Source organism: Dictyostelium discoideum (genome assembly GCF_000004695.1).
Source record: "Dictyostelium discoideum AX4 chromosome 2 chromosome, whole genome shotgun sequence".
Lineage (NCBI taxonomy): Eukaryota > Evosea > Eumycetozoa > Dictyosteliales > Dictyosteliaceae > Dictyostelium > Dictyostelium discoideum.
The window spans coordinates 1,736,416-1,764,223 of NC_007088.5; the positions used below are offsets into that span (position 1 = coordinate 1,736,416).

At 22.4% G+C, this 27,808-nt stretch overlaps 9 protein-coding genes across 9 annotated transcripts; 3 read left to right on the forward strand and 6 right to left on the reverse strand.

Moving 5' to 3' along the window:
- Positions 1–197: 197 nt before the first annotated feature.
- On the forward strand, positions 198–4,817 carry DDB_G0272472 (hypothetical protein; the record flags this gene model as incomplete). Its single annotated transcript, XM_640220.1, has 2 exons — positions 198–765; positions 859–4,817. The coding sequence occupies 2 exons, from the start codon at positions 198–200 to the stop codon at positions 4,815–4,817; spliced, it is 4,527 nt and encodes a 1,508-aa protein (XP_645312.1).
- A 241-nt stretch (positions 4,818–5,058) lies between these two features.
- On the reverse strand, positions 5,059–7,474 carry grlG (G-protein-coupled receptor family 3 protein 7; the record flags this gene model as incomplete). Its single annotated transcript, XM_640221.1, has 2 exons — positions 5,059–6,228; positions 6,326–7,474. 2 exons carry the CDS (start codon positions 7,472–7,474, stop codon positions 5,059–5,061), a joined length of 2,319 nt encoding a protein of 772 aa, XP_645313.1.
- Positions 7,475–8,868: 1,394 nt separating this feature from the next.
- Positions 8,869–10,512, forward strand: DDB_G0272474 (hypothetical protein; the record flags this gene model as incomplete). The annotated part of the gene is made up of 1 exon (XM_640222.1): positions 8,869–10,512. The coding sequence occupies one exon, from the start codon at positions 8,869–8,871 to the stop codon at positions 10,510–10,512; it is 1,644 nt and encodes a 547-aa protein (XP_645314.1).
- Positions 10,513–11,547: 1,035 nt separating this feature from the next.
- Positions 11,548–12,055, reverse strand: DDB_G0272476 (mitochondrial ribosome domain-containing protein; the record flags this gene model as incomplete). The annotated part of the gene is made up of 2 exons (XM_001134616.1): positions 11,548–11,729; positions 11,863–12,055. The coding sequence occupies 2 exons, from the start codon at positions 12,053–12,055 to the stop codon at positions 11,548–11,550; spliced, it is 375 nt and encodes a 124-aa protein (XP_001134616.1).
- Positions 12,056–13,994: 1,939 nt separating this feature from the next.
- Positions 13,995–14,580, reverse strand: DDB_G0272478 (hypothetical protein; the record flags this gene model as incomplete). Its single annotated transcript, XM_640224.1, has 2 exons — positions 13,995–14,165; positions 14,563–14,580. The coding sequence occupies 2 exons, from the start codon at positions 14,578–14,580 to the stop codon at positions 13,995–13,997; spliced, it is 189 nt and encodes a 62-aa protein (XP_645316.1).
- Positions 14,581–15,571: 991 nt separating this feature from the next.
- Positions 15,572–19,857, reverse strand: DDB_G0272480 (hypothetical protein; the record flags this gene model as incomplete). Its single annotated transcript, XM_640225.1, has 3 exons — positions 15,572–16,047; positions 16,266–16,535; positions 16,614–19,857. 3 exons carry the CDS (start codon positions 19,855–19,857, stop codon positions 15,572–15,574), a joined length of 3,990 nt encoding a protein of 1,329 aa, XP_645317.1.
- Positions 19,858–20,529: 672 nt separating this feature from the next.
- On the forward strand, positions 20,530–22,446 carry DDB_G0272482 (hypothetical protein; the record flags this gene model as incomplete). The annotated part of the gene is made up of 1 exon (XM_640226.1): positions 20,530–22,446. The coding sequence occupies one exon, from the start codon at positions 20,530–20,532 to the stop codon at positions 22,444–22,446; it is 1,917 nt and encodes a 638-aa protein (XP_645318.1).
- Positions 22,447–22,565: 119 nt separating this feature from the next.
- Positions 22,566–23,657, reverse strand: prsB (phosphoribosyl pyrophosphate synthetase; the record flags this gene model as incomplete). Its single annotated transcript, XM_640227.1, has 2 exons — positions 22,566–23,157; positions 23,260–23,657. The coding sequence occupies 2 exons, from the start codon at positions 23,655–23,657 to the stop codon at positions 22,566–22,568; spliced, it is 990 nt and encodes a 329-aa protein (XP_645319.1).
- Positions 23,658–24,141: 484 nt separating this feature from the next.
- DDB_G0272484 (HD phosphohydrolase domain-containing protein) lies at positions 24,142–25,794 on the reverse strand (the record flags this gene model as incomplete). Its single annotated transcript, XM_001732918.1, has 2 exons — positions 24,142–24,591; positions 24,700–25,794. The coding sequence occupies 2 exons, from the start codon at positions 25,792–25,794 to the stop codon at positions 24,142–24,144; spliced, it is 1,545 nt and encodes a 514-aa protein (XP_001732970.1).
- Positions 25,795–27,808: the final 2,014 nt, after the last annotated feature.

Below are 27,808 nucleotides of genomic sequence, written 5' to 3' on the forward strand. Positions count from 1 at the left end.
TTTCACATTCACTTTTTTTTTTTATTTTTATTACTATTAAAAAAAAAAACTGTAATAATAATAATAATAATAAATAAAAAAAGCTGTTGAAATATTGATTAAAAAAAAAAATAAATAAATAAAAAAAAAAAATAATCAACATTTAATTTTTTTTTTTTTTTTTTTTTGGAGGTGGAGTATATATTTAAAACTAAAAAATGTTTAGAAATATATTGAGTTGGTTTGATTCAACACCACAACCACCACCACAACAGCAAGAGCAACAACCAGAACAACCATTGGAACCACCAAAGGTAGTATCAAAAAATGAAGCCAGAATATTGACAGATCAATTACCAGCACCAGATTCACAAAGATCACAAAGATATGATAGAATTAATAATAATAAAAATAACAACAATAGTAATGTTGATCCATTAGGAAATAAAGATATTTTTAGTTCATCTCCATCAACCTCAACAACAACAACAACAAAATCATCTTCAACAACAACAACAACAACAACATCATCATCATCAAATAAACAACAACCATTATATGAAGATGAACCACCATTAATTGTACATGAATTAACATCAAAAGGTAAAAGACCACCATCACCAATATTTAAAGAGGAATCATCAAGTCAATTAATTTTAGATACATGGGAAATTAATTCATCAGATGATGAATCAAATTCTAAAAATGATTTCAAAGGTTTTATGAGTCAATTAGAATCTTCAAATTTGAATGAAAAATATATCACTTCAAATATTTATCAAAAATGTATGTGTTTTTTTTATTTTTAAAATAAATTTATTGATAATTATTAATTTATTAATATAATAATCATTATATTTCATTTCATTTTAATAATAGATGAATTTTTTCAAAAAAGAGATAGTGAAGAAGATTTATTCCCATCACCAGAACCAATTAAAAAGAAACAATCAAATGATTTAGAGAAAAATATATTTGATGATGATGATGATGATGATATTTTTAAAAATAAACAGTCAACAGTTACTAAACCAAAACAACCACAACAACAACAAAAACAACCAATAGTTAAAAAGAAAGTTGAAGAAGAATCATTATTTGGTGATTCATCATTATCATTGGATAGTCCATTATTAGCTAGTAAATCATCACCACCAAAGTCATCAGTAAATTTATCACCACAATTATTTAAAGAGGATTCATTCGATATTGATTCTTTCCTTTCAAATGATTTCGATTTTAAATCTAAAAAATCAAATAATACAACTACAGTGAAAAAAGCTGTTCCTATTTCAAAATCAAAACCACAACAACCACCACAAAAAGAAGAAATTAAAGAGGTATCAACTCAAAAGGATAATAGTAATAGTAATAATAATAATGGTTGGGTATCTGTTGATGAAAAACCAAAAGAAAGATCAACAAGTAAAAGTAAAATTGGTATTCAAAAGACAGTTACTGTTAAATCAAATAATTCATTTGAAAATGATATTTTTGGAAGTACTACTACTAATGATGATGGTGGTGATAATGATTTCTCATTTACACCTGCAACTACACCATCATCATCATCATCAACTAAAGCTACAACTACATCACCATCATCAACAACAACTACCAAATCAAATATTAATATTGGTCAAAAATCAAATAAATCAGTTGATCAAGCAGATCAATTTTTAAATGATATTTTCCAACAAGAAGAACAAGATAAAAAGAGAAGAGAAGAAGAAGCAAAATTAAAACAACAACAAAAACAAAAAGAAAAAGAACAAATTAAAGATGAAATTGATGATTTATTTAAATTTTCAAAACCAACAACTACCACCACTTCAACACCATCAAAATCAACTACTTCAATTGTTGATATTAATTCAATTGAAAAGAAATTTTCAAAATCTGCTGCTAATGCCACCACCACTAATAATGATAATAATAATAATAATAATAATACTTCATCACCAACAAATAAATCTACAAACTTATTTAATGATTGGGAAAAAGAAGAAGAAATTAAAGTTAAAGAAGAATTAGATAAAAAGAAAAAGATTGAACAAGAAAAGAAATTAGAACAAGAAAAGAAATTAATTGAAGAAAAGAAAAGAATTGCAGAAGAAAAGAGAATTTCAGATGAAATCCTAGCAAAGAAACAATTGGCAGAGAAATTAGAAAAAGAAAGAATTGAAAAGGAATTAGAGGATCTTAGATTAGCTAAAGAATTGGAAGAAAAAAGATTATTAGCATTGAGACAAGAGAAAGAGTTGGCAGAGAAATTGAAAAGAGAAAGACTAGAAAAAGAAGCTGAAGATAAAAGAATAGCACAAGAAATTGAAAGAAAGAGATTAGAGAAAGAGAAACAAGATCAATTGGAAAAGCAGAGAAAATTAGAACAACAAAGATTACAAAAAGAAAAGGATGAAAAAGAGTTGGCTGATAGATTAGAAAAAGAAAGAATTGAAAATGAAATTAAAGAGAAACAAAAACAATTGGAAAAAATTAAATTGGAAAAAGAATTGGCAGAGAAAAAAGAAAAAGAAAGATTACAAAAAGAAGCTGACGAAAAGAGAATCGCTGATCAATTAGAATTTGAAAGATTATTAAAATTAAAACAAGAGAAAGAGTTGGCTGAAAAATTAGAAAAAGAAAGATTAGAAAAGGAGGCTGCTGCTGAAGAAAAGAGAATAGCTGCTGAGAAATTAGAGAAACAACGTTTAGAAAAGGAAGCTGAAGAAAAGAGAATTGCTCAAGATTTAGAAAGAAAACGTTTAGAAAAGGAAGCTGAAGAAAAGAGAATCGCTCAAGATTTGGAAAGAAAACGTTTAGAGAAGGAAGCTGAAGAAAAGAGAATTGCTGCTGAAAAATTAAAACAACAACAAGAATTAGCTGCAAAACTTGAAAAAGAACGTTTAGAAAAGGAAGCTGAAGAAAAGAGAATAGCTCAAGAAAAGAGAATTGCTGAAGAAAATAGAATCGCTCAAGAAAAGAAAATAGCTGAAGAATTAGAAAAAAAACGTTTACAAAAGGAAGAACAAGATAGATTAGCTGCCGCTGAACTAGAAAGAAAACGTTTAGAAAAGGAAGCTGAAGAAAAAAGAATTGCACAAGAATTGGAGAAAAAACGTTTAGAAAAGGAAGCAGCTGAAGTAAAGAGAATTGCAGATGAAGCAGCAGCAGCAGCAAAATTAGAGAAAGAACGTTTAGAAAAGGAAGCTGAAGAAAAGAGAATTGCAGATGAAGCAGCAGCAGCAGCAAAATTAGAGAAGGAACGTTTAGAAAAGGAAGCAGCAGCAGCAGAAGAAAAGAGAATTGCAGATGAAGCAGCAGCAGAAGCAAAATTAGAAAAAGAACGTTTAGAAAAAGAAAAGAGAATTGCAGATGAAGCAGCAGCAGAAGCAGCAGCAGCATTATTACAACAAAAGATTGAAAAAGAAAAAGAAGAAAGAGATCGTATTGCTAAAGAAAATAAAGAATTAAAAGAAAAAGAAGATAAAGAACGTAAAGAACAAAGACAAAGAGAAAGACAAGAGAAAGAACAAGAAAGAGCAAGAGCATTGAAAGAAAAGATTGAAAAAGAAAAGGAGAGATTAAATCAACAAAAATTAGATCAAGAAAAAGAAGAAAGAGAAAGAGAACAACGTGAAAGAAAAGAACAACAAGAACGTGAAGAAAATGAAAAACAATTAGAAAAAGAACGTGAAGAAAAAGAACGTCGTGAAAAATTAAAACAAAGAAATGAACAATTAGAAAAAGAAAGACAAGAAAGATTTAAAAAAGATCAAGAAGAAAAAGAAAAACAATTAAAAGAACAACAACAACAACAAAAAGTAATAATACCAACAACAACAACAACAACAATAAGAGAAAGAAGTAATAGTGATAGTGATGCATTATTAAATTTACCAGATTCAGCATCATCATCATCTCATTCTGAATTGGTTCATTTAACATTAGGTAGATCGAAAGCTAAAGGTAGAAAGAAACCAACAAGAAGAGAATTAACAAAAGATGGTAATAGAAATAAACAAAATATTCCAAATCTTAAAGAATTAAAACCATCTACTGTAATAATACCAGATGATGACGATGACCAATCACAAAAACAACAATCCGAAGAGGTTGAAGAAAAACCTGTTGCTGTTAAAAAGATGCCAATTGGTTTCAATCCTGGTATGATGATGCCAAAATTCGATCCATCTGCTGTTAAATTAAAATCATCTGCAAAACCTCCTTCAACAAATACAACTACAACAACAACAACAGCTCCACAACAACCTGTTCAATTTAATTTAAAACCAGTTGCACTTAAACCAACTGTAACTCAAACAACAACAACAACAACAACTCCACCAACAACACCACCATCATCGAGTGTTCAATTGAAACCAGCTGCAACCAGATCATTCTCTGGCAGTTCATTTATGGGTATAAATTCAACAACACCAACAACACCACCAACAACACCACCATCATTAAAGAAATCAGCAGCAAAAGATGCAGGTATGAAAGCATTAGATGTTTTATTACAATGGTTAAAAGATCAAACAGCTGGTTATGAAGGTGTAAATATTAAAGATTTCACTTCATCTTGGTATGATGGTATTGCTTATTTAGCACTAGTCCACAGATTCAAACCAAGTCTAATTGGTGATTGGAAATCATTCCCAAAGAATGATCGTGTTGCAAATTATAAATTGGCTTTTTCATTAGCAGAGAAACATTTAGGTGTAACTGCCTTTATTGATGCTGATGATTTAGCTCAATTACCTTCAATGGAAAGACTCTCAAATATTACCTATCTTTCAGAATTCTTTAAAGTAATGAAAAGAGGTGGTTTCTAAAAAAATAATAATAATTAATAATAATAATTAATAATAATAATAATTTAATACATCATTTGTAATTTTAGTAATAAAAATAATAAATATAATAATTTATAGGATATTTAAAAATACAATTTTAATTTATTTATTAATTTATTTAGATTATTTTAATTTACTTTTTTTTATATGTACTTGGAGTGTGTTAATATTATTTACAAATATTATAATTTTTTTTTTTTTTTTATTTTTTTTTTATTTGTTAATCTTGATTCTTTTCATCTGGTTCTATTTGTTGTGGTGGTGGTGGTGGTGGTGGTTGTTCAATTTCTGAATTTTGTTGTTCAGATTGATTTATTTCTGGTAATTCAATTTCATCATTGTGGTTTTTTTCATTTTCATCAATTTCAGAAACTGATTCTTCAGTGAAATCAGCTAAAACGGCACCAGATGTAACATCAGCAACTTCTTGATTTGGTTCAATGACTGAAGATTCTGAATCATCAGTGAAATCACCAGATACGAGATTACCTCTACGATTAGTTCTATGGTTACCACTATTTGAACTTTTATGACTTTCAGCACGAGCAGTGGCAATATTTGATGATTTTTTAGATTTAAACATTTCATTTGTACCTTCTTCACCATATTCATAGACTCTATAGAATTTTGGTAAGAAAATAATTAAAACTGCTGCAGTTGTAATAAAAAGACCAGCAACACTTAGAATAATAGTTTCTGATTGTTTTTCCAATGGGGAGATCATTAATGGTACAATAACGAAAAGACAAAAACTAATAGCATAAAGTGTATGAGCGATGGCACGTGATTCATTGAATTCTTCAATATCAACAATACGAATTTTCCATGATACAAAAACACCTGTTAAAAGTAATGCTCCAAAGTATGCCAAAATCGTGTATAAAACTGAAGCACCAGAGTTATTCATTTTACAAATTTTCAAGAATTCATATTTACCTAATGAATCAATACCAGTTGCATCAACTTCTCTTAAATCACCAAGTGATGTTAAAATACTCATTAAAATGATATTGATTACCAAACAACATGCAACCCATGGATATAATTGATAATTGGTAATTTTAACTGTTTTTAATTCTGGATTATCAAAAATCAACCAAATTCTAAAGTTTTTAACTACTAAACTACCAATAAGTGTTGAAAAACCCAATGTAACCATCCATAATCTTCCATTGCATACATGATCATTAAGTTCACTAACCCATAAAATTATACCGCCAAAAACTATCAATGCACCAAATAATATGAAAATTAAGAAAATTGGACTTGCTGAACGAATTGATGATGATGCTCTATATTTATAAACTCCAACCATACTTAATAATACGATTGCAATTAATACACCAGAAACAATTGAAACACCAATTTGAATTGATGGTGAAAATTTAACCTAAATTATATTTTTTAAAAAAAAAAAATTAATATTATTATTAAGATTTTTTTTTTTTTTTTTTTTTTTTTTTTTTTTTTTTTTTTAATATACATACTTGAGTATTTGTAATATTATAATAACCAAAATAAGTCATACCTGGGAATGGTTCATTAATAAAAAAGAAATTTGAACCAGCAATACATTTTGTACGATCATAAGTTGTAGACATAGTTAAATTCCATTTTTCTGCATATTTTAACATAAGATCATTGCAATTAGTTGGATGAATAGCTCTTGGAGTTGATTTTAAATATGAAATGGTGTCATTAATTTTTGTTTTAGTGTCTTGTGGAACATCAAAACCATAGGAAATATCATAAAAGTTTAATGTTGGATCAATATTAAAATCTGCATAATTATTCTTTGGTTTACCTTTAACCAATGCATTTTTAACAATTGGTAAAAAGATTTTTGTCCAGTTATAGGAATAACTGAATACAACATTTTCGCCATAAACTTCTCTTTGTGGGAAACCATTTGTACCCAATGCTTTGAATCCACGAGAAATTACAGTATTACCAGCGGAGAAATCATCCAAAGTATCACCAATAACATCACAACCCATATCTAATAATTCTGCAGTGGCACGAGTGGTTTTATCTGAATTTAAAAATGCACCAATGTTATAATAGTAAAATTCAATTTTTGGATTAATTTGTTTTGCACCGAGCCAATAGGCATAAACAAAACAATCGGCACTTCCACCTAATAAACCAGGTGATAAGAAACCAATTTTATTAGTTTTGGTATAAAGTCCTGCAAAAACACCACTAATATAATTAATTGATGCATAATTATAAGTAACTTGTAAAAGATTTGAAGTTGCGTTTGAACTGCCTCTTACCATAAATTGAGTTTTAATCGTTAGACTGCCTTCATACATTTTGGCAATTTCTTTACAAGCTTCTACATGTCCTAAACTTGTACACATCACAAAGTCAACATCTTCATTTTGAACCATTGGTAAAAGTAATGCTTTGGTATCATTATAGCCGTCAACGATATATACTTTGGTGTCAGTTATACCTAATTGTTTTTCAACATTTACTTTTCCTTGGTTTAACATATTATTAAATCCTAAATCATTAAAATTATTTGATAATAAAGTAATCATTTTAAAATTAACTAAATCTACTCCATAACTTGATTTTATATCTTTAAAAATAAATATTAAAAATAATACTAAAAATATTATTTTTTTCATTTTTTTTTTTTTTTTTTTCTATTTATAGATTTTTTTAATTATTTATATATCTTTTGTTTTAAAATTTTTTTTATTTTTTTCTATTAAAATTATTTTATTTTATTATATTTTATAATTATTTTATTTTTTTATTTTTTTATTACTTATTTTTTTATTATTTTTTTATTATTTATTTTTTTATTATTTATTTTTTATTATTTATTTTTTTAATTATTTTATTTTATTATATTTTATATTTATTTTATTTTTTTATTTTAAAGAAATAAATGTAAAAAAAGGTAGTATTACAGTGGAAAAAAATAAAAAGTGTAATAGGGGAAACTGTCAAAAATTATTTTAAGCAATAAGTATTTTAAAAAAAAATTAAAAAAAAAAAAAAAAATAAAAAAAAATAATTAAAATAATTAACAAAAATCAGATTTTTTCATTTATTTTTTTTTTTTTATTATAATTAATTCAAAAAAAAAAATTTTGTGCTTAATTCGTTCGTTTTGGAAAAATCAATTGTTTTTTTATCTAGATATAGCTGCAAAACTCATAGCCAAAAAAATAAAAAAAAATGAAAAAAAAAAAAAAAAAAATACAAAACGAAAATATCTGTGGTTGATTGAGTATTTTGAGGTTTATTAAATCCAATTTCGTTGATCATTTTATTTTTTATTATTATAATAAACCACAAATTGTCTAAAAACTTAAGAAAAGTTGGTTTCCGAAAAAAAAAAAAAAAAAAAAAGAAAAAAAAAAAAAAAAAATCAATCAACAAAATATCTGAAAAAAAAAAAAAAACTCAGAAAGATTAAGGGTGTTTGGATGTAAAAATTTCAGCATTAAAGTGTTGAAAAGTAATTTTATGATGCGCTGTGGGTTTGTCGCCTTTTTTTTTTTTTACTTTTATTTTTTTATTTTCTATGCGACTCCCCTTAAGAAAGATTTTATTTGCCTTTTTTTATATTAAATTATTTTTATTTTTTTTTTATGTATTTTTTTAATTTTTTTTCCTTTTTTTTTTTTTTTTTTTTTTTTAATTGTTTTTTATTTTCAAAATAGATATAAAAAAAAGGAGATCTAATTTTTTTTGTAATAAAAAAAGGAGATCTAATTTATTGAAAATAAATTGATTAAAATAAAAAAAAAAGGGAACTGAAAAAAAAAAAAAAAATCATTTACACAAGAATTAGATAATTTTTTTTTTTTTTTTTTTTCCAAAAAATGATTTTAAAATAGTGAACATTCGTGGGTATTCTAAAAAAAAAACTCGCTCACTGATAATAATTTTTTTTTTTTTTTTTTTTTTTTTTTTTTTAACCATCAGTTTTTATTTTTAAAAAAAAAAGTTGATTATATTTAGGTTGGTCAACCATAAAAAAAAAAAAAAAAAAAAAATATTAATAAAAATGACTTCACAAAAAATCATTTTACCATTATATATTCAAAAAATAATAATTAAAATTTTATGTAAATTTATAAATAATAATAATAAAGTTTTAGATACACTTGGATTTAAAAATTATAGAGACAGTGAAAAAGCAATCAAAAAGTTAATGATAAATTTAGCATTAGTTTCACATAGTTGGTTTAATACCTTTTCAAATAATTTAAATGTTTCTATTGATTTCAACTATGGTAATTCAGAATACTCAATTATAAAAAAAGAGAATGTAAAAACTTTGAAACTTCATTATGATCATGATAAACATCACTTTTATAATAAAAATATAAATAAAAAAGATAATAAAAAATATGAAGTTGAAATTCCAATTGGTGAAGTTTTAGAAAAATTAAAAATATTAAAATCATCTTCAAATTCATCATTTCAAAATTTAATAATTAGAAATATAGGTAATTCAATAGAAAGTATTCCAAAGCTTTTGAATCCTATTCAAACTTTTGGCACCACCACAACCATCAATAATAATTTTAATGAACAACAAATTATTGAAAAAATAAGTTTATTAGAGTATAAAATTGATCAAGATTTAGCAATTGAAACTTTAAAAGAACTTGAAACTTTTAATGTGAAAAAATTATTTTGCATTACAACCTCTGGGTCTTTTAAAATTTTAGAAGATTTTTTTAAAATTTATGCAAGAAATTTAAAGCAATTCTTATTTTTAAAGTTTGATAATATGCCAAATTATATTTCTCAACTAAATGAAGATGGTAGTGACACAAATGAACTATTACCATGCTTTAAGACTTTATTTTCATTAAACAAATGTAAATCAATTGTATTCTATGGAAATCTTTTTATAAGTCAATGTAAAAATAATAATCATTTAAATATTTATGGAATGCAAATTAGATTAAAAGATATTGAAAACTTATTAGATTTTAAAAAAAATGATTATTTTGAAAGTTTATCTTTAACTATTTGTTTTTATAATTTAAGTTTTTTCTTAACTCCAACTTCAATAATATCACAATCATTACTATCACCACCACAAACATCTCCTAAATTTTCAAAATTTTCAAAATCATCATCATCATCATCACCAGAACCTCAAATATCAAGATTATTTAAGAAATGTCCATGTGGGCAAAGTCAAAATGAGGATGATTTTAAAATGAATTGGAATTCATTAATTGAATGTCTTAAAATTAATACAAAAAATTTAAAACATTTAGATTTATCACATGAATGTAAACATTCCCTCCTTAATCCATATTTAAATTATCCAATTCAATTCTATAGTGGTATTGCTAAAATATTAAACTCAATACCTTTATTAGAATCCTTTTCTTCATATTGTTTTCCATCACCTTCAACTTTAATTAATGAACTTTTTTCAGCACCAACTTCTTTTTTGGAAACAAATGAAACAATAAAACTGGGGGAAAAATTAAAAAAACCTGTTTGTTCTATAACTAAATTTACATTTTTTATTCATAAGGATTATTACACTGATGCCCAATTAACTGAAACTATTCAATCAACAAGCTATTCACTACAAAGACATCAATCAATTACAAATCTCAAACTATATCTAACATCTTCAAATAATTATAAGAAAAATCTTATATTTAAATTTGAAAAATAAAAAAAAAAAAAAATCAGTTCTCTTTTGAGATACTTGTTTTCAAATTAATGTTAAAGTATTATTTTTTTTTTTTTTTTTTTTTAGATATTTTATTTTATTTTTAGATATTTTGAATTATTGTAAGATTTTAATTAATTGTTGGAATTTGAGTTTATTTTGTTTTTTTTTTTTGTTTTTTTTTTTTGATTTTGTTCATTTTTTTTCTTGGTTAAATTGAAAATTTGAACAACTAAAATGGTAATACCACAACAATTCTATGGAAATTTTTTAAAAGATCCTCAATAAGATGTGGTTGTAGTACTCTATATCTTTTTTCAATTTTGATTAAATGAATAGTGAATCTAAATAATTTCGAAGTCTACTTTGAATAGCTCTTGATGATTTACCAAATGTTCTTGAAACTTAAATTGATAAATATTGATAAATAATATAATTTGTCCGACACAGTGTTTCTATATCACAACTAACCATTGATAATTAATTATTAATTTTTTATCATTATTTTTCTGTTATTATTATTTTTTTATTTATTTTTTATTTTGATTAAAAAAAAAAAAAAAAAAAAAAAAGGAAAAAAGTAGTGGTGTAAATTTAAAAACATAAAAACGAAAAAATTAATTATTAGTAATATTATTTTTTGAATCCAGGTTTTAATGGGTTTTATTTGATCTTGAAAAGAAATAAATCAAATGAAAATAAAAAAAAAAAAAAATAAAAAGAAAAACTTGTAATTAATTTAAAAAATGAAGTATTTTGAGATTGATTTAAAAAAGTTTTTTTTTTTTAATGTTTTTGTTTATGTTTTTTTTTTTATATATATTTTTTTTTTTTTTGTTTTTTTTTTTTTTTTTTTATGGTTTTACTATTACTATTATTATCATTATTATTATTATTTATAAATTAAATTATTACTTTTCTTAAAAATCTATTTTATAAAAAAAAAAAATGGAAAAATTATTATTATTATTATTATTATTGTTATTATTATATTATTGTTATTATTATTTATTAATTATATGACACGTTCGATTTTATCTAAAAAATTGGTCTATAATTTAAAATTGGTTTTTGATAAGCAGATACGATATCAACTTCATCAAATTCACTTTCTGGTGATTTATCGAATTTACTACCCATTAAACATAATTCTTTTAATTTCTCTTCAACTTCTTGTTCGGTTAAATTAGTAACAACTTTCTTTTCTTCTTTACCCCAATCTATTAAAAATAAATAAATAAATTAATAAAAATAAAAATTGTATTACATTAGAAAAATGATTAATTTTTATGATAATATTATTATTATTATTACTATTTTTTTTATAATTAATTTTTTTTTTTTTTTACATACCATAACGAGCGTAAATTACTGGTTCAACACCATGACCTTCACGAATGAGTAATGGTAATTTTGGATTTAATCTTTTTAAATCAGAGTAATTCTTTACAACAAAGTTTCTCAAACCTTCACTACTTTGATTGGATTGACAAAATGTAATTCTAATTTCTTGTAAGTTGTGTGATAATAATGCTCTCCAAGACATCTGTATTGATCGATTTTTCATTTTATTTTATTTTTTTTATTTTTTTTTTTTTGGTTTTAAAATATTAATATCTTTGGTTTTATTTTATTTTATTTTATTTTATTTGGTTATTTATTTGAGTATTTTTCAAAGTTTTAAGTGTGTGTCACAAAAATAACAATAAAAGAAAAATAATATATTAAAAATATATATATTTTGCTTGAATTGAAGATTTTTTTTTCTATTTATTGGTTTTTTTACTATTAATTATGATTATTTACAATAATAGAATTATTATTGTTTTAAAAATTATTTATATATATATATTAATTTTATTCACACAATATTTCACGACTCTACACAAAATACACAAAAAATTAATATACAATTTTTTTATTTAAAAAAAAAAGTGATGTATTAATTAAAAAAAAAAAAAAAAAAAAAAAATAAATAAATAAAAAAAAATTTTAAAATAAATAAATAAAATACTGCAAATGGGTTGTGTAGTAGTAGTTAGAAGAGATAGACAAAACAAAAAAAAAAAAAAAAAAAAGTTAACCAACAAAAACAAACAAAAAAAAAAAAAAAAAAAAAAAAATTAAAAATTACCAAATAAAACAAAAAAAGAATATCTATAAAAAAAAAAATTAATTTTTATATGTTAAATTTCAATTTGAATATTTAATTTTTTTTTTTTTTTTTTTTATTATCAATTTAATTTAATTTTAATTTAAAATTAAAAAATAAAAGGGCAACTTTTCATCTCTTTTTTTTTTTAAAAAAAAATATGGGTTTTGTTTAAATTATTTTTTTATTTATTAAAAAAAAAAAAAAAAAATCAGCCAAGCCAGGCAAGCCAAGCCAAAAAAAAAAAAAAAAAAAAAGAGTGGATTTGCAATTAATATAAAAAATATAAATATATTTTCAAAAAGAGATTCCAATATAAATACGCGATAAAAACGCACACACAAAGAGCAATTGTTTTGTTGTTGTTGTTATTATTAAACTATTTTTTTTACCCTTTTATTTTTTTTTTTTGTTCTTAATTTTTTAATTTTTTTTTAAAATTTTTTTTTTTTATTTTTAGCTTTTATATATGATTATTATTATAAGATAATTTTCAAATATAATTAAAAAAAAAAAAAAATTAAAAAAATAAAAAAAATAAAAAAATAAAAATAACACCCACACAAAAAATAATTTTATTATTAACAACAAAGAAAATAAAATTTGGCGGTATAATACCATCATACGCATTGACACACACACAAACACAAACACTAACACAAACCCCACATTAAAAAAAAAAAAATATTTTTTTATTCATTTTCTTTTTTTTTTTTTCTCTTCATGAGGGTGGTGGTGGTAGTTGGTGTGGGTGTTACTGAATTAATAAAGAAAAGAGACATCTCACCATTCATCCGAATCCCAATCAAAATTTTGAGAGATTATGATGGTGCTAAGGTGGTGGTGGTGGTAGTGTTATTATTATTATTATTATTATCGTTGTCGTTATAATTTAATTATTATTATTATTTTTATTTTTATTATTATTATTATTATTATGTGCTATTGTTGTATTTCATATTGTTATTTATTTTTAAAATAAAAAAATAAAAAAAATAAAAAAATCCAGAAATTATCTTTTCCTATATTTAGCCCAAAATAAAAGAAAATAAAAAATTTCAAAAAGTGGGGGCGAGTGGGGTGATTTTGGATATGAGCAGAAATAAAAACATAATTTTGTAAGTTAAATGTAAAAATGAATGAGGATATTTGTTATGTGTTGAAATACAATTATCAATATTAATATTAATATTAATTTTTTTTTTAATATCGGGATAATATCGGTGTGATATTGATGGTTTGAGATAACACCTCCAACTTTTTTTTTTTTTTTATTTTTATTTTTTTTTTTTGATATTACAATAAAAAGTCATTATTCATACTTCAACACCTTTTATCGACTATTATTATTATTATTATTATTATTATTATTATTATTATTATTATTATTATTATTATTATTATTATTATTATTATTATTATTATTATTATTATTATTATTATTATTATTATTATTATTATTATTATTATTATTATTATTATTATTATTATTATTATTATTATACTGGTTATGTTATTGTTTATTTCGAGTGTACATTTGAATGAGAAAATTATAAAAAAAATATAAAATAAAATTATTGGTTATTTTGATTTGCCATAAAGTCACAAGTAAACTACCACACTTCCCACTTCCCACTACACAGTAAAAAAAAAAAAAATAAAAAAATAATGACAAAAAATAAAAGTAAAAAATATTGACATTGATTGAGATTATATGAAATCACAAATATATGATGATCTCCACAAATAGTACAAAAAATAAATAATAAAAAAAAAAAAGGCAACAAAATTAAAAAATTATAGTGATTTTAGATTTAAAGTAATTTTGAACAATTTTTTTTTTTTTTTTTTTTTTTTTTTTTTTTTTTTTTTGATTATATATAAATTTTATGTAAATTTACATTTTCTTCTTTAACCATTATTTACTTTACTACTATTATTATTATTATTATTAATATTATAATTTTATTATTATTATTACTATTACTATTATATCGAATTTGCCTATTATTTTATTTTATTGTCTAATTTTTTTTTTTTTTTTTATTTATTATTTTTTTTATATAAAAAAAAAAAACAAAAAAAGATATTATTTTGATTCAATAAAAATAAAAAATAATTATTTTTTTTTTTGGTAATGTGTGTTTTGTTAATTTCGATTATTTAAAAATTTGTTTTTTTTTGTGGTTTAATGAGACACAAATTATAATATTACAATTTTATTATTATATTATTATTGAAAAAAAAAAAAAAGAAAAAAGAAAAAAAGAAAAAAAAAAAAAAAAACAACATCGTTATCTTGATTTTCGCTACCTTTCTTTATTATGGTGATGAATCTTTTATGTGTTTTAATTGAAAAAAAAAAATTGAATAAAAAATGAAAAAAAAAAAAAAAAAATAAAAATTAAAATAAAAAAATTAAAAAAAAATTAAAATTAAAAAAAAAAAATTAAAAAAATTTTAAAAACTTCGAAATCGCTTGTTGGGCTTTTGACTTCTCTCTTATTAAAATTGAATTAAATTTCCCACTGGCACCATAAAAATTTTTTTTTTTTTTTTTTTTTTTTTTGGCATTAATGATTTTGCCAAATTCAAAAAATTTGAGATACAAAACCGGGACTATTTATGGCAATTTCACCCCTTTTTTTTTTTTTTCTTTTTTTTATTTTCATTTTTTTTTATTTTTACAAATCCAGTTTTCCAAATTATGTTTACAAAAAAAAAAAAAAAATAGATAATTTATTTTATTTTTATTTATTATAATTATATTTTTTTTATTAAATTAATTATTTTTATTTATATGTATAAAAAACGAGTTTAATATAAATAATTAAATAAATAAATAAAAAAAGAAAAAATAAAAAAAAAATTCAATAATTATATTTTTTTTTTTTAAATTTATTTTTTAATTTATTTTTTATTATTATTATTATTACGGTATTCCCAAACATCAGACAATTTTTGAACAAAGAAAGCTTTGGTTGCGTCCTTTCCAGAAGTTTTGATTCCAAATTTCGAAGCAATTTGTTTTAATTCGGCCAAACTCATTTTATCATAATCGGGTTTAGGTTCAATATTTGATGTAGTATTACTTACTCTGGAAGTGGTTTGTTGTGGTTGTTGTTGTTGTGGGGATTGTTGTTGAGATGATGAAGTTATGGTTGGAATTCTTATACTCAAACCATTTGGACTTGTGGCATTTCTATTATTGTTAATGACATTGGATTTGTTATTATCATTATTATTATTATTATTATTGGTGGATGTTATTAAATCATCAGTTGATGAGGATAATGGTTTAGGTCTATAATTAGAATATTGTTTTTGAGATGGTGAAATATCATTTTGAGCATTGAAATTTGTTGCCGATGTTAATATTGTTGAAACTGTATTGAAAGAGGTGTTGCTACTATTGTTTGTGTTGTTATTAAGTATTATTATTATTAGTATTATTAGTATTATTATTGTTATTGTTGTTGTTATTATTGGTTATTATTATCTTGAGTTCTAGTTGGTAAATTATAATCATCATAGTCATCATCATGATTTCCAATATTTTCAAATCCATTATAATCATCATCATCATCGACATTAAAGTGAAAACTATCATTTACTCTATTATTATTATTATCATTTTGAGAAAGGTTAATTTCAAAACTTATATCTTCATCTCTTTTTCTTTCATTTTCTCTTTCTCTTTCACGTTCTTTTTCTTTTTCTTTTTCCTTTTCTCTTTCCCTTTCAATCTCTCTTTCAATTTCTTTTTCACGTTCTCTCTTTTTTTCTTTTTCTTTTTCTTTTTTCTTTTCTTCACGTTCTTTTTGTTCTTTTTCTTTCCTATCATTTTCTTTTTGATCATTTTCTTTTTTCTTTTCTTTATTTTTTAATTTTCTTCTTTTCTCTTCTCTTATCCTTTTATTAGATGCTTTTTGATAACGATGTTTTTCTTTACTATAATCATCACTAATGAACTCACTTTCACTATTACCATAATCGCTACCATTATCACTATCATTATCATTATCACTACCACCACCACTACTATTACTACTTTCACTACTTTCTGTATAATCATTATATGTTCGCTTCTTTAACTTTGGGGAAATTGATTTTTGATTATGGTGATTATGGTGATTATGATGATGATGATGATATTTATTTGGAGTTTGATGATATTGATTTTTTGGGGTGGTATGATAATAATAAGGGTGTTGTTGTTGTTGTTGTTGTTTATCAGGTGATATTGGTATTTGAAATTGTGTTAAAATTGGAATACTAGTTGATTTTAATTTATGATCATTGGTATTGATATCATTATCATCATTATTTAGTAATATTACAGAAGTATATTTTATATTATATTGATTTTTCAATTGTTGAATTGCCAAATCCTTTTCAATTGTAAATCTACCAACATTACTATAATATTCATTCTCCAATTCTTTAATACCCTTTAAAATTCTATCTCTTTCATCATTTACAATCTTTGAGAATTTATTTGATATTCTATTAATTTCAAGCAAAAATTGTTTCATATCATTACTATTACTATTATTATTTAAATCAATAATTGATACATTATTTTCAATATTAATATTTTCATTATTAATATTAATATTATTATTATTATTATTATTATTATTATTATTATTATTATTATTATTATTATTATTATTTATTGTTTCATTTATTGTTACATCATTAACATTTTGTTGTTTTTGTTGGTTTCTTGGTGAATCTTCTTTTTCCTTTTTTTGTTGTAATTGCTGTTGTTGTTGTTGTTGTTGTTGTTGTTGTTGTTGTTGTTGTTGTTGTTGTTGTTGTTGTTGTTGTTGTTGTTGTTGTTGTTGTTGTTGTTGTTGTTGTTGTTGTTGTTGTTGTTGTAATTGTTGTTGTTGTTGTTGTAATTGTTGTTGTTTTTGTTGTTGTTGTAATAATTGTTCCTCTTTTTGTTGTATTCTTTGTTGTTGTTGCTCAGTTTGTTGAGAACTTAAATAATAAAGATCTTTATTATCTTCTTCCCTATATCTTGATATATCCCAAAGGGATGATTTTACGGGTGTATGCTTTTTAGAGAGTTTACTCTCATAGAATTTAGGTGTTGGTGATATTTCAAATCTATTGTTATTATTATTATTATTATTATTATTATTATTATTATTATTATTATTATTATTATTATTATTATTATTATTATTATTATTATTATTATTATTATTATTATTATTATTATTATTATTATTAATATCATTATTTTTATTATTAAAAGAACTAAGTGAAGCTGTAGAACCAGTATTATCTAATGATGTGTTTATTGTTTTTGGAGTAGTAGATGTTGATGATGTCGATGTTGTTGTTGTTGTTGTAGTTGTAAAAGGGAATATAATATCAGCAATTTTTGAATTTCTTGTTTGTTCAGAGTTTAGTTGAGGTTGTTTTGGTATTTTAAAACCTGCCAAATCTAAAGGTGTTGATGAAATTTGTGAATTGTTTGATGAAGGAGATGGAGGAATGCTATCATTATTGTTATTATTATTATTATTATTATTAATATTTTGACTATAGTTATTGTTATTATTATAATTATCACCATTATTATCAGATTGATTCATTGATTCCGATAATGCTAATGCTATATTTAATTGTTCTTGATATTCATTATTATCAGTATCATTATCCATATCACTATTACTATTATTTTTTAAATCATCAGAAAAATCTTTATCATTTGGTATCATTATTTTCTTTGACCTTTTTGTAGTACCTTTCTTTTTCTTTAAATCCAATACTGATTCATGATGAAAGAAATTTGAGGTTGTTGCACCATTCTTTGTTGTAGTCGATCTTTTCTTTTTTGGTTTACTTGATTTATCATTATTATTATTATTATTATTATCTATATTTGGTGAATCATTATTATTTGTTGTAGTTCCTGCTGCTGCTGTTGTTGTAGTAGTTGTAGTTGTGTTAGTGGATGTATTGTTATTATTATTTGAATAAAGTGCTATTAATTCATTAGTTGGTATTTTATTTTTCTTTGCACAATTTTTAACATGTAGATTTCTAGATTCATCAATCATTTTAGATAAATCTTTTGAACAGATTAAACAAGTTTCAGAGTTTTCTTTTGAACGACGACATTTTTCAATATGTTCTTCTTGTTTTTTTTTTGTTAATTTCGTTAAATCTTTATTACAAATTGTACAGGTATTGGATTTAATTGTACAATTATTGGTCGTATTATTTAATTCTCTTTCGGCAGCTTCCATACATTCATTTATATGAATTTCTTTTTCTTTAGTTGTTAATGATATTATAGACATATTACAAACACCACATTTTGAAATGAAGATTGGTTTAGCTTTTGATTGTGACCCACTTGAACTAGCAGTAGTAGCAGCAGTGGTAGTAGTAGTGTTGTTTTTATTGTTATCATTATTATTTGCATTTGTATTTATATTGTTACTAAGAGATGGTTGGGATATTTTTTGATTATCAATGTCGTCATTTAAAATTTCTTCGTCATCGTCACGATCAATATCATTCTCTTCATTATCATTATCATCATCATCATCATCATTATCATCATCATCATCATCATCATCATCATCTAAATTAATAATATCTCTTTTATTTTCTTTATCTTTTTCTTCTTTATCTTTTTCAAAACTATTATTATTGTCAGAATGTTTAGTTCCATTTTCAAGATTGTTTTGGAAATTGGTGTTGTTTGTTTTCTTTTCTCTTTCTTTTTCTTTCTCTCTTTCTTTTTCAATTTCTTTTTCAATTTCTCTCTCTTTTTCTTTATCTTTTTTTCTTTCTTTTTCAAATTCTCTCTCTTTTTCTTTTTCAATTTCTTTTTCTTTTTTTCTTTCTTTTTCAATTTCTAACTCAATCTCTTTTTCTTTTTCTTGTAATTTACTGGTTTTATCGGATCTATTACTGTGGGAGTAAGGTTTTTGAGCTTGTTCTAATTGGTCAAGTGATATTTTAGATTTTAATTTTGAAGAGGAAGAAAAAGAAGAAGAGATGTATGGCTTGACTGATGTTGGTACATTGGATTGTTGTGAACTGGTTTTTAGGTTATTGTTACTGTTGTTGTTTGAGGTATCTTCTATTGTTGCTGTTTGATGATGAAATTGTAAGGAAGGTGAAGGTGGTGGTGATAATGATGGTGATGATGGTGATGACATCATATTTTAAGTTGGTGTTACCCAATCGTCTAATAATAAACTTGTTTGTCGTTGTTGTTGTTGTTGTTATTGTTATTGTTGTTGGGAGTTTGTATTTGTTTTTGTACTTGTTTTTGTATTTGTATTTATATTTGTTTTAGTATCATATTAATATTTGAATATGTTTTTTTCGACTTTTTTTATTTTTTTATTTATTTTTTTTTAATGAAAATTTTCATTCTTCTAAGAAATAGTTGTTTGTTTGGAATTTGTAGTCAAATTGTTAAAAAAAAAAAAAAAAAAAAAATTACTTTTTTTTTTTTTTTTTTTTATTTTTTTTTTTTTTTTTTTTTACTATCCACACTTAACTATTTTTATAAAAATTTTAAAAAAATAAAAAAACCCCCTTCCTTAATTTATTTTATCCCATAAATTTGACATATTAAAATTGGATAGTTTTACCATTGATTTAATTCAATCTGTGACCACAAAAAAAAAATAAATAAATGAAACTAAATTTCATTTATTTTATGGGTTTAAGCTAAGCTAAATATTATGGAGTAAAAAAAACCCTTTGAATCAGAACCAACCGAAAATAATTTTTTTTTTTTCTTTTTTTTTTTTTTTTCTTTTTTTTTTTTTTATTTTATTTTTTTTTTTTTTCCAATCATAATATATATATATCAAGTGTGTAAAATGTATTTTTGTTGCATCAATGAAAATAAAGAATATCCTGAAAATGATAGGTTATTCTTTAAAATTTGGAGGAATAAATCAATTTTAAATGAAATATTATTTCATTTAAATATTTCAAATAATTATATTTCCAAGAGAATTTTTACATTTACTGATTTATTGGATGGTAATTTTAGATCAAGTCCATTTAAAGATTATTTCAAGAGTTTATTAATTAAAAATTCATTACAAGATACAAATGTAATTGATGAACAAACATTAGAATCACTAAAACAAATACCACCATCTGTAGATAAACTTCATATTCAACTTTTTCAAGAAAATCAATCACAATCAATCTTCAAAGCTTCATTTCTACCTCAATCAATCACAGATTTAACATTTACAATTTACCAAAGTGAATCAATTTTAAGTGAAAATAAATTTAAAATAGATAATGATAATAATAATTTAAAATCATTACGTTTGGAAACAATACAATTTGGTGGTAATCTAGAATCATCATCATCATCATCATCATCATCATCATCATCATCATCATCATCATCATCATCATCATCATCATCATCACCTAATTTAAAAAGTTTATTATTGTTTTCAGGATTAACATCATTAAATTTATCAATAAAATTTAATATTGAAATATTACCAAATGTATTACCAAAAACATTAAAAACATTAATACTATCAGAAGATTTTAATAGAGTTTTACATGTTGGATCATTACCTGAATCATTAAGTTATTTAAAATTTGGTAGAGAATTTAATCGACCATTATTTCCAATTCAAGTTTTACCAACTCAACAATTGAAATATCTTTACTTTGGTGATTTATTTAATCAATCAATTAATGATTTACAAATTTCAAATTTACAAGTTTTAGAATTTTCAAATTATAATTCATTATCCAATAAATTAAAATTACCACCATTAAATCATTTAAAATCTTTAAAACTTGGTTCAGGATATAAATATAGTAATATATTTAATTCAGATGATGATAATAATAATAATTCAATTAAAAAATTAAAAATTGGTAAAAAATTAAATATTAAAAATTTAAAAATGTTTACAAATTTAACAAATTTAGATATTTCAAATGTAAATAAAATTAAAACTGGAAATTTATTATTGTCATCATCATCATCAAATCAAATTTTACCAAATACAATTAAGAAATTAAAGGTTAATTTAGATAATTTGAAATATATTAAATTACCAAAATCAGTAGATAGATTAGTATTAATTGTAGATTCAAGTATCTCTAGGGATCTTATTAATGGTACTCGTAGTTTAATTCCAAATCATATTACATGTTTAGATTTTAAAATATCAAGTTCAATTTCATTTGAACCAATTTTATTATTATTTAAAAATTTAACAAACTTAAAATCATTATCATTTAGTAGCTACCATGGTAATTCATTAACTAGAATTGTAAATAAACATAATTTACCAATGAGTTTATTAAAATTAGCTGCTGAACTTAACGATAACCATAATAAAGATGAAGAAACAGTATTCCCAAAATCAATTGAAATATTAAACTTTATTTCATTATCAAGTCAAATTAAACCATTGGTATCATTCCCATCAAATTTAAAATCTTTAAGAATCATTCAATATAGAGAAGAAGAAGAAATACCAAAATTACTAAATTCAATAAAATTATTAGAATTACCAATTACACTTTCACAAGAGATAGATTCCACTTGGTTACCATCATCAATTGAAACTTTAATTTTAAATGGTGATCCTATAATTAAAGATTTACCAAACTCTTTAAAAACGTTATACATTAATGACAATAATACCTCAATTCTAAACAATCATCAATTATTCACTCAACTATTACCAATTATAAAAGTTTATAATTTTAAAAATTCAAAATTATTTAAAATACTTTCAAAAAAATAACAACAACAAATAAAATAAAATAAAATTTATTATAATTATTTAATATTTTTATTATTTATTTATTTATTTATTTATTTATTTATTTATTTATTTATTTATTTATTTATTTATTTATTTATTTATTTACTAATTGAAGTAACACTTTCACCATGATGACAACGTCTCATTGTTTCAGATAAAACAGAGGCAATTGATATGATTTTAAGTTTTGGACATTTTTCTTTGTTATGTTCATTTGGAATTGAATCGGTAATTACCAATTCAGTGATTGATGAATCATTTATGATATCGATTGCATTATTTGAGAAAACACCATGAGTAACTAAAGCATAAACTTTGATTGCACCTTTTTTAATTAATGCTTTTGATGCTAATTTTAAAGTTTTACAAGTATCTGCAATATCATCGATTATGATTGCAATCTTTCCAGTTACATCACCAACTAGAACTGTCTCTTCAATATCGAATGAAAATGATGATGATAATGACAATGACATCTCTTTATTTGCACGATGAATAATTGCTAATTCACTCTCTAATTTATCTGAAATTGCTTTTGCTCTCTTTACACCACCAACGCCAGGTGATACAATTACAAACTCTTGATTTAAAAATTCTGTCTTTTTCTTCTTTTTAATATATTTTACAAATAATGGTTCTGTATAAACATTTTCAACTGGTATATTAAAAAAACCTTGAATTTGACTTGAACTATTATTATAATTTAATTTTTAAAAAAAAAAAAAAAAAAAAAAGATTAATAATAATAATAATATTAAATAATAATAAATAATAAGTAATAATAATATTTACTGTAAATCCATAGTTATTACTCTATCGATACCAGCAGCTTCCATCATATTAGCAACTAATTTACAAGTGATTGGCGCTCTTGATTTATCTTTTTTTGATTGTCTAGCATAACCAAAGAATGGAACTACTGCAGTGATACGATGAGCTGAAGCTCTTTTTGCACCATCTACCATTACCAATAATTCCATTAGATAATCATTTACACTTGGATTACAAGTTGGTTGAACTATATATAAATCTACATCTCTAACTGATTCGTTGATTATTACTTGTGTTTCACTATTTGCAAATTTTGAAACTAATGCATTTCCAACTTCTGTATTTAAACATGATGCTATCTCTTTACTTAATTTTGGGTGAGCATTACCATGTAAAATTACTAATCTATTATTACTCATGTTCTTTTATTATAAATATATTTATATATATATATATATATAAATATATAATTATAACAAATTTAATTTATGTTAAAATGTATGTCTATGTATGTATGTATGTGTATATATGTATGTGTATGTATGTGTATGTATGTGTATGTATGTATGTGTATGTATGTATGTATGTGTATGTATGTAGGTATGTATGAATGTTATGTTGTGTGTGTGTTTTGGTGAAATGCAATTTTAAGAAAAAAAAAAAAAAAAAAAAAAAAAAAAATTGAAATTGAAATTAATTTTAATTTTTTTTTATCCTGGATGGGTTGGAAATACAATTATTTAAATAAAAAAAATTAATATCAAATTATTGAAATATTTAAAACATATATATTACACAAACTTTTTTTTATTCATTTATTTTATTAATTATTAATTAATTATTAGTTAAATATATATATATATATATTTAATTATTAATTAATTTTTTAAATATTTTAAATAATTAAATTTTTTTAATATTTCGTGCAGGTGAAACTGTAAAAGAAGGATTTGGTGATAAATTATGATTTTTTAAAAGTTTTCTAAATGCAGTTTGAACTTGTTCACATTTTTCTTTACTTCTACAAAATATTCTAATTCTTTCTTCTTGGAATTGATTTGGAATTAAATGACTAGTCTCTTCTTTTTTAATAGTAAAACTTTGTGTTGAATCATAACGAGTATAAAATCTAGTTGATTGAACTGGATCCTTATCTTTGAATGCATAATTTAATTTCAAATTTTGTACAATAATATCACTCTCTAATATACCATTACCCACCTTTGCTATATCTTCTGCTAAACTATCAGCTGACCATCTTATTTTATCTGTTGATACAATAATTTCATCAACAAATTTATAAAGATTTCTATTTCTAATATTTTTAATAATTTTTCTTGATTTTTCCAATTCCTAAAAAAAAAAAAAAAAAAAAAAAAAAAATATATTATTAATTAATAAAAAAAGAATTTTGATTTTATAAATATAAATATAAATAAATATGAATGTATATATATTTACAGGTTCTTTTGAAGTTTCAATACGTCTTAATAAACTATCTGATAAATTTATAAATTCTTTTGGATCTTCTAATTGATCAGAAATCTTTAAGAATTGATCAGCTTCTGTGAAAGCATCGGCAATCATGAATTCTATTGACTTGCCAACTTTATGAGTGTAAACCAATTTATGTAAACTATAACGAGTGTGGAATAGTTCGTAGAGGTTATAGATCTCTTTACTTAGGAAACAAATTTGATCATCAATGACTTTGCTAAATTCCATAAGACGTTGAAAATCACAAACTGTTGATCTACCCAAATAGTAGGAATCACGTGATAGGTAATCAAATTTATCAACGTCAACACTATTTCTATTATTTGCAACTATATCGTATATGAATGCTCTTTCCTTTGGTCTATGTTTACCTTGAATTAAACTACTGATGAATTTGATATCATCGCTATCATACTCGTCCAAACCATGATCATCAATGATCCAATTCAACATCTTGATTGACATATCTTCATGATGAAATCGTTTACTACCACCCAACTGATCAACCCATGATTCAAATGCATGACTGAATGGACCATGACCAAGGTCATGACACAAACCTGCTATTCTTACAAATTTCTGCTCGCGTTCTGTTATTTCCAATTCAGGTTGTGTCACTTTAATTCTATCTATATACTTACCTGCTAAATGACTAACACCAATGGAATGTTCGAATCTTGAATGTGATGCACAGGGGAATACAAAACTTGTGGTACCCACTTGTTTTAAATCTCTTAATCTTTGAAATTGTTCTGTATCTATAAAATCCATTATATAATCTGGTACTTCCATATGACCATGAATAACATCATTTATAATTTTTGATGATTTTCTACTACTATAATCAGTATCATTATCATATTCATTGCTCTGTCTAACTTTATTAATTCCAAGACCTTTGAAATTACCCATTAAACCACGTCCCATTTCATAATCGATCAATCTTGGTGATCTTGGTGATTCATGATATCCTCTTATAAATTCTGATGGATCATAATCTGATTCTTCACCTTCTGTACCTGATACATCTTCATTAACATATTTGAAAGTATTATTCATTTTTTAATTTGTTACTTTCAATTTCTTTTTTTTTTTTTTTTTCTATTATTTTTTTTTTATTTTTTTTTGCTATGAAAAAAAATTAAAAAAAAAAAGAAAAATTTTAAAAAAAAAAAAAAAAAAAAAAAAAAAAAAAAAAAAAAAAAAAAAAAAAAAGTGGGTTCCCAAAAAAAAAAAGGTTAAATTTTCCAGAAACCCCTTTAAAAAAAAAAATAAAAAATTTTTTTTTGGTAAAAATTAAAAAAACTTTTTTTTTTTTTTTTAAAAAATTCCTTTTTTAAAAAAAATTTTTTTAATTTTTTTTAACCTTTCCAATTAATTTTAAAATAAAATTTTTACCTTTTTTTTTAACGGGTTTCCCAAAAATTTTTAACCTTAATTTAAAAATTTTAATTTTTTAATTTTAATTTTTTAATTTTAATTTTTTAAAAAAATTNNNGGGGGNNAANAAAAAAAAAAAATTTTAATTTTAATTTAAAAATTTTAATTTTAATTTTTAAAAAAAATTTAANGGGGNTTGGGGCNGGGGGTTAAAAAAAAAATTAAAAAAAAATTCCTGGAATTTGNATTTTTTGGAAAAAAAAAAAAATTTAAGGTCCTTTTTNCNNTTCCATTTTTTTCCAGGGTTTTTAAAAAAATTTGGAATTTTGGTTTTGGAAACGGAAAATTTCCCAAAACCACCCCCCTTTTTTTTTTAAAGAATGGGGAAAATTAAAACCTCCGGGTTTATTTTTCCAAATTGGGAAAATTTTTTTTTTTTTTAAAAAAAAAACAAATTTGTAAAAAAAATATTAAAAAGGAAATAAAAAGGGTAAATAAAAAAAATCCNTCCCCTTAACCCCTTTTTTTTTTAAAAAATATTTCTTAAAATTAAAAAAAATTTTTTAATTAGATTTTTTTAAAAATTAAAATTTCCCATTTCCGGTGTTTTTCAAATCCCCAAAATTTGGATTTTTTTTTTTTTTTTTTTTTTTTTTTTTTTTTAAATATTAAAAACCCCCTTAAATATTTTTCCTTGGGATTTCAATTTTTTAAAAAAAAGATAATTTTAAAAAAACAAATTTGTTTCGAAATTGGAAATTTTTGGGTTAGTTTTGAAAAAAATGAAAATAAAATTCCCGGGGCTAAAAATTTTGGGGGGGGCGGGAAATTAAAAAATGGGCCATTTCTAAAAATAGTTTTTTTTTTTTTTTTTTAAGAAATTTTGGAAATTTTTTATTGTTTTTTTTTTTTTTAAAATAAAGAAAATCTATTTTTTTTTTGGGTTTAAATTTTTTATTTTAAATTTTTTTTTTTAAAAAAAGTATTTTAAAAAAATTATTTTTATTATTTCAACCCCACCAAAAAAAAAAAAAAAATGAATTTTGCCCTAAATATAGATTATTTAGGCAACCCTGAACCAATTTTTTTTTCTTTTTTTTCTTTTTTTTTTTTCTTTTTTTTTTTTTCTTTTTAATTTTTTTTCTCTTGGCCTATATTTTAATATAAAAATAAAAGAAAAAAAAATAAAATAATAAATTTGGTATCCTTTTAAAATACAGGGGAAAAAAAAAAAAAATTAAAAAAAAAAAAAAAAAAAAAAAAAAAAGGTTTTTTTCCTAAAAAGGAAATTTGATTATAAATTTAGAAAATACTGAATGTGTTTTAAAAAATTCCACTTTTTTTTCATTTTAATGGGTTCTGTGGAAAAAAAATATAAATATCTTGATTTTAAAAAAAAAAAAAAAAAAAATGAAAATTTTTAAAAAAAAAAAAAAAAATAAAAAGAAAGTTCTATATTTAGGGACAAAGTATCTAAATAATTGAGATTGTTTTGTGCACTGTTAGAAATCAATCAAAAAAATTTTAATTTTAAATTATTTTTTTTTTTTTTTTTTTTTATTTTATTTTTTTTTTCATTTAAAAAATTAAAACAAAATAATTTATAATTTTTTTAATTAAATTTGAACAACCATATGGCGTCTCAATGTAAATATCCCTAATAATAATACATTAATTAAAAATATATTTTGCA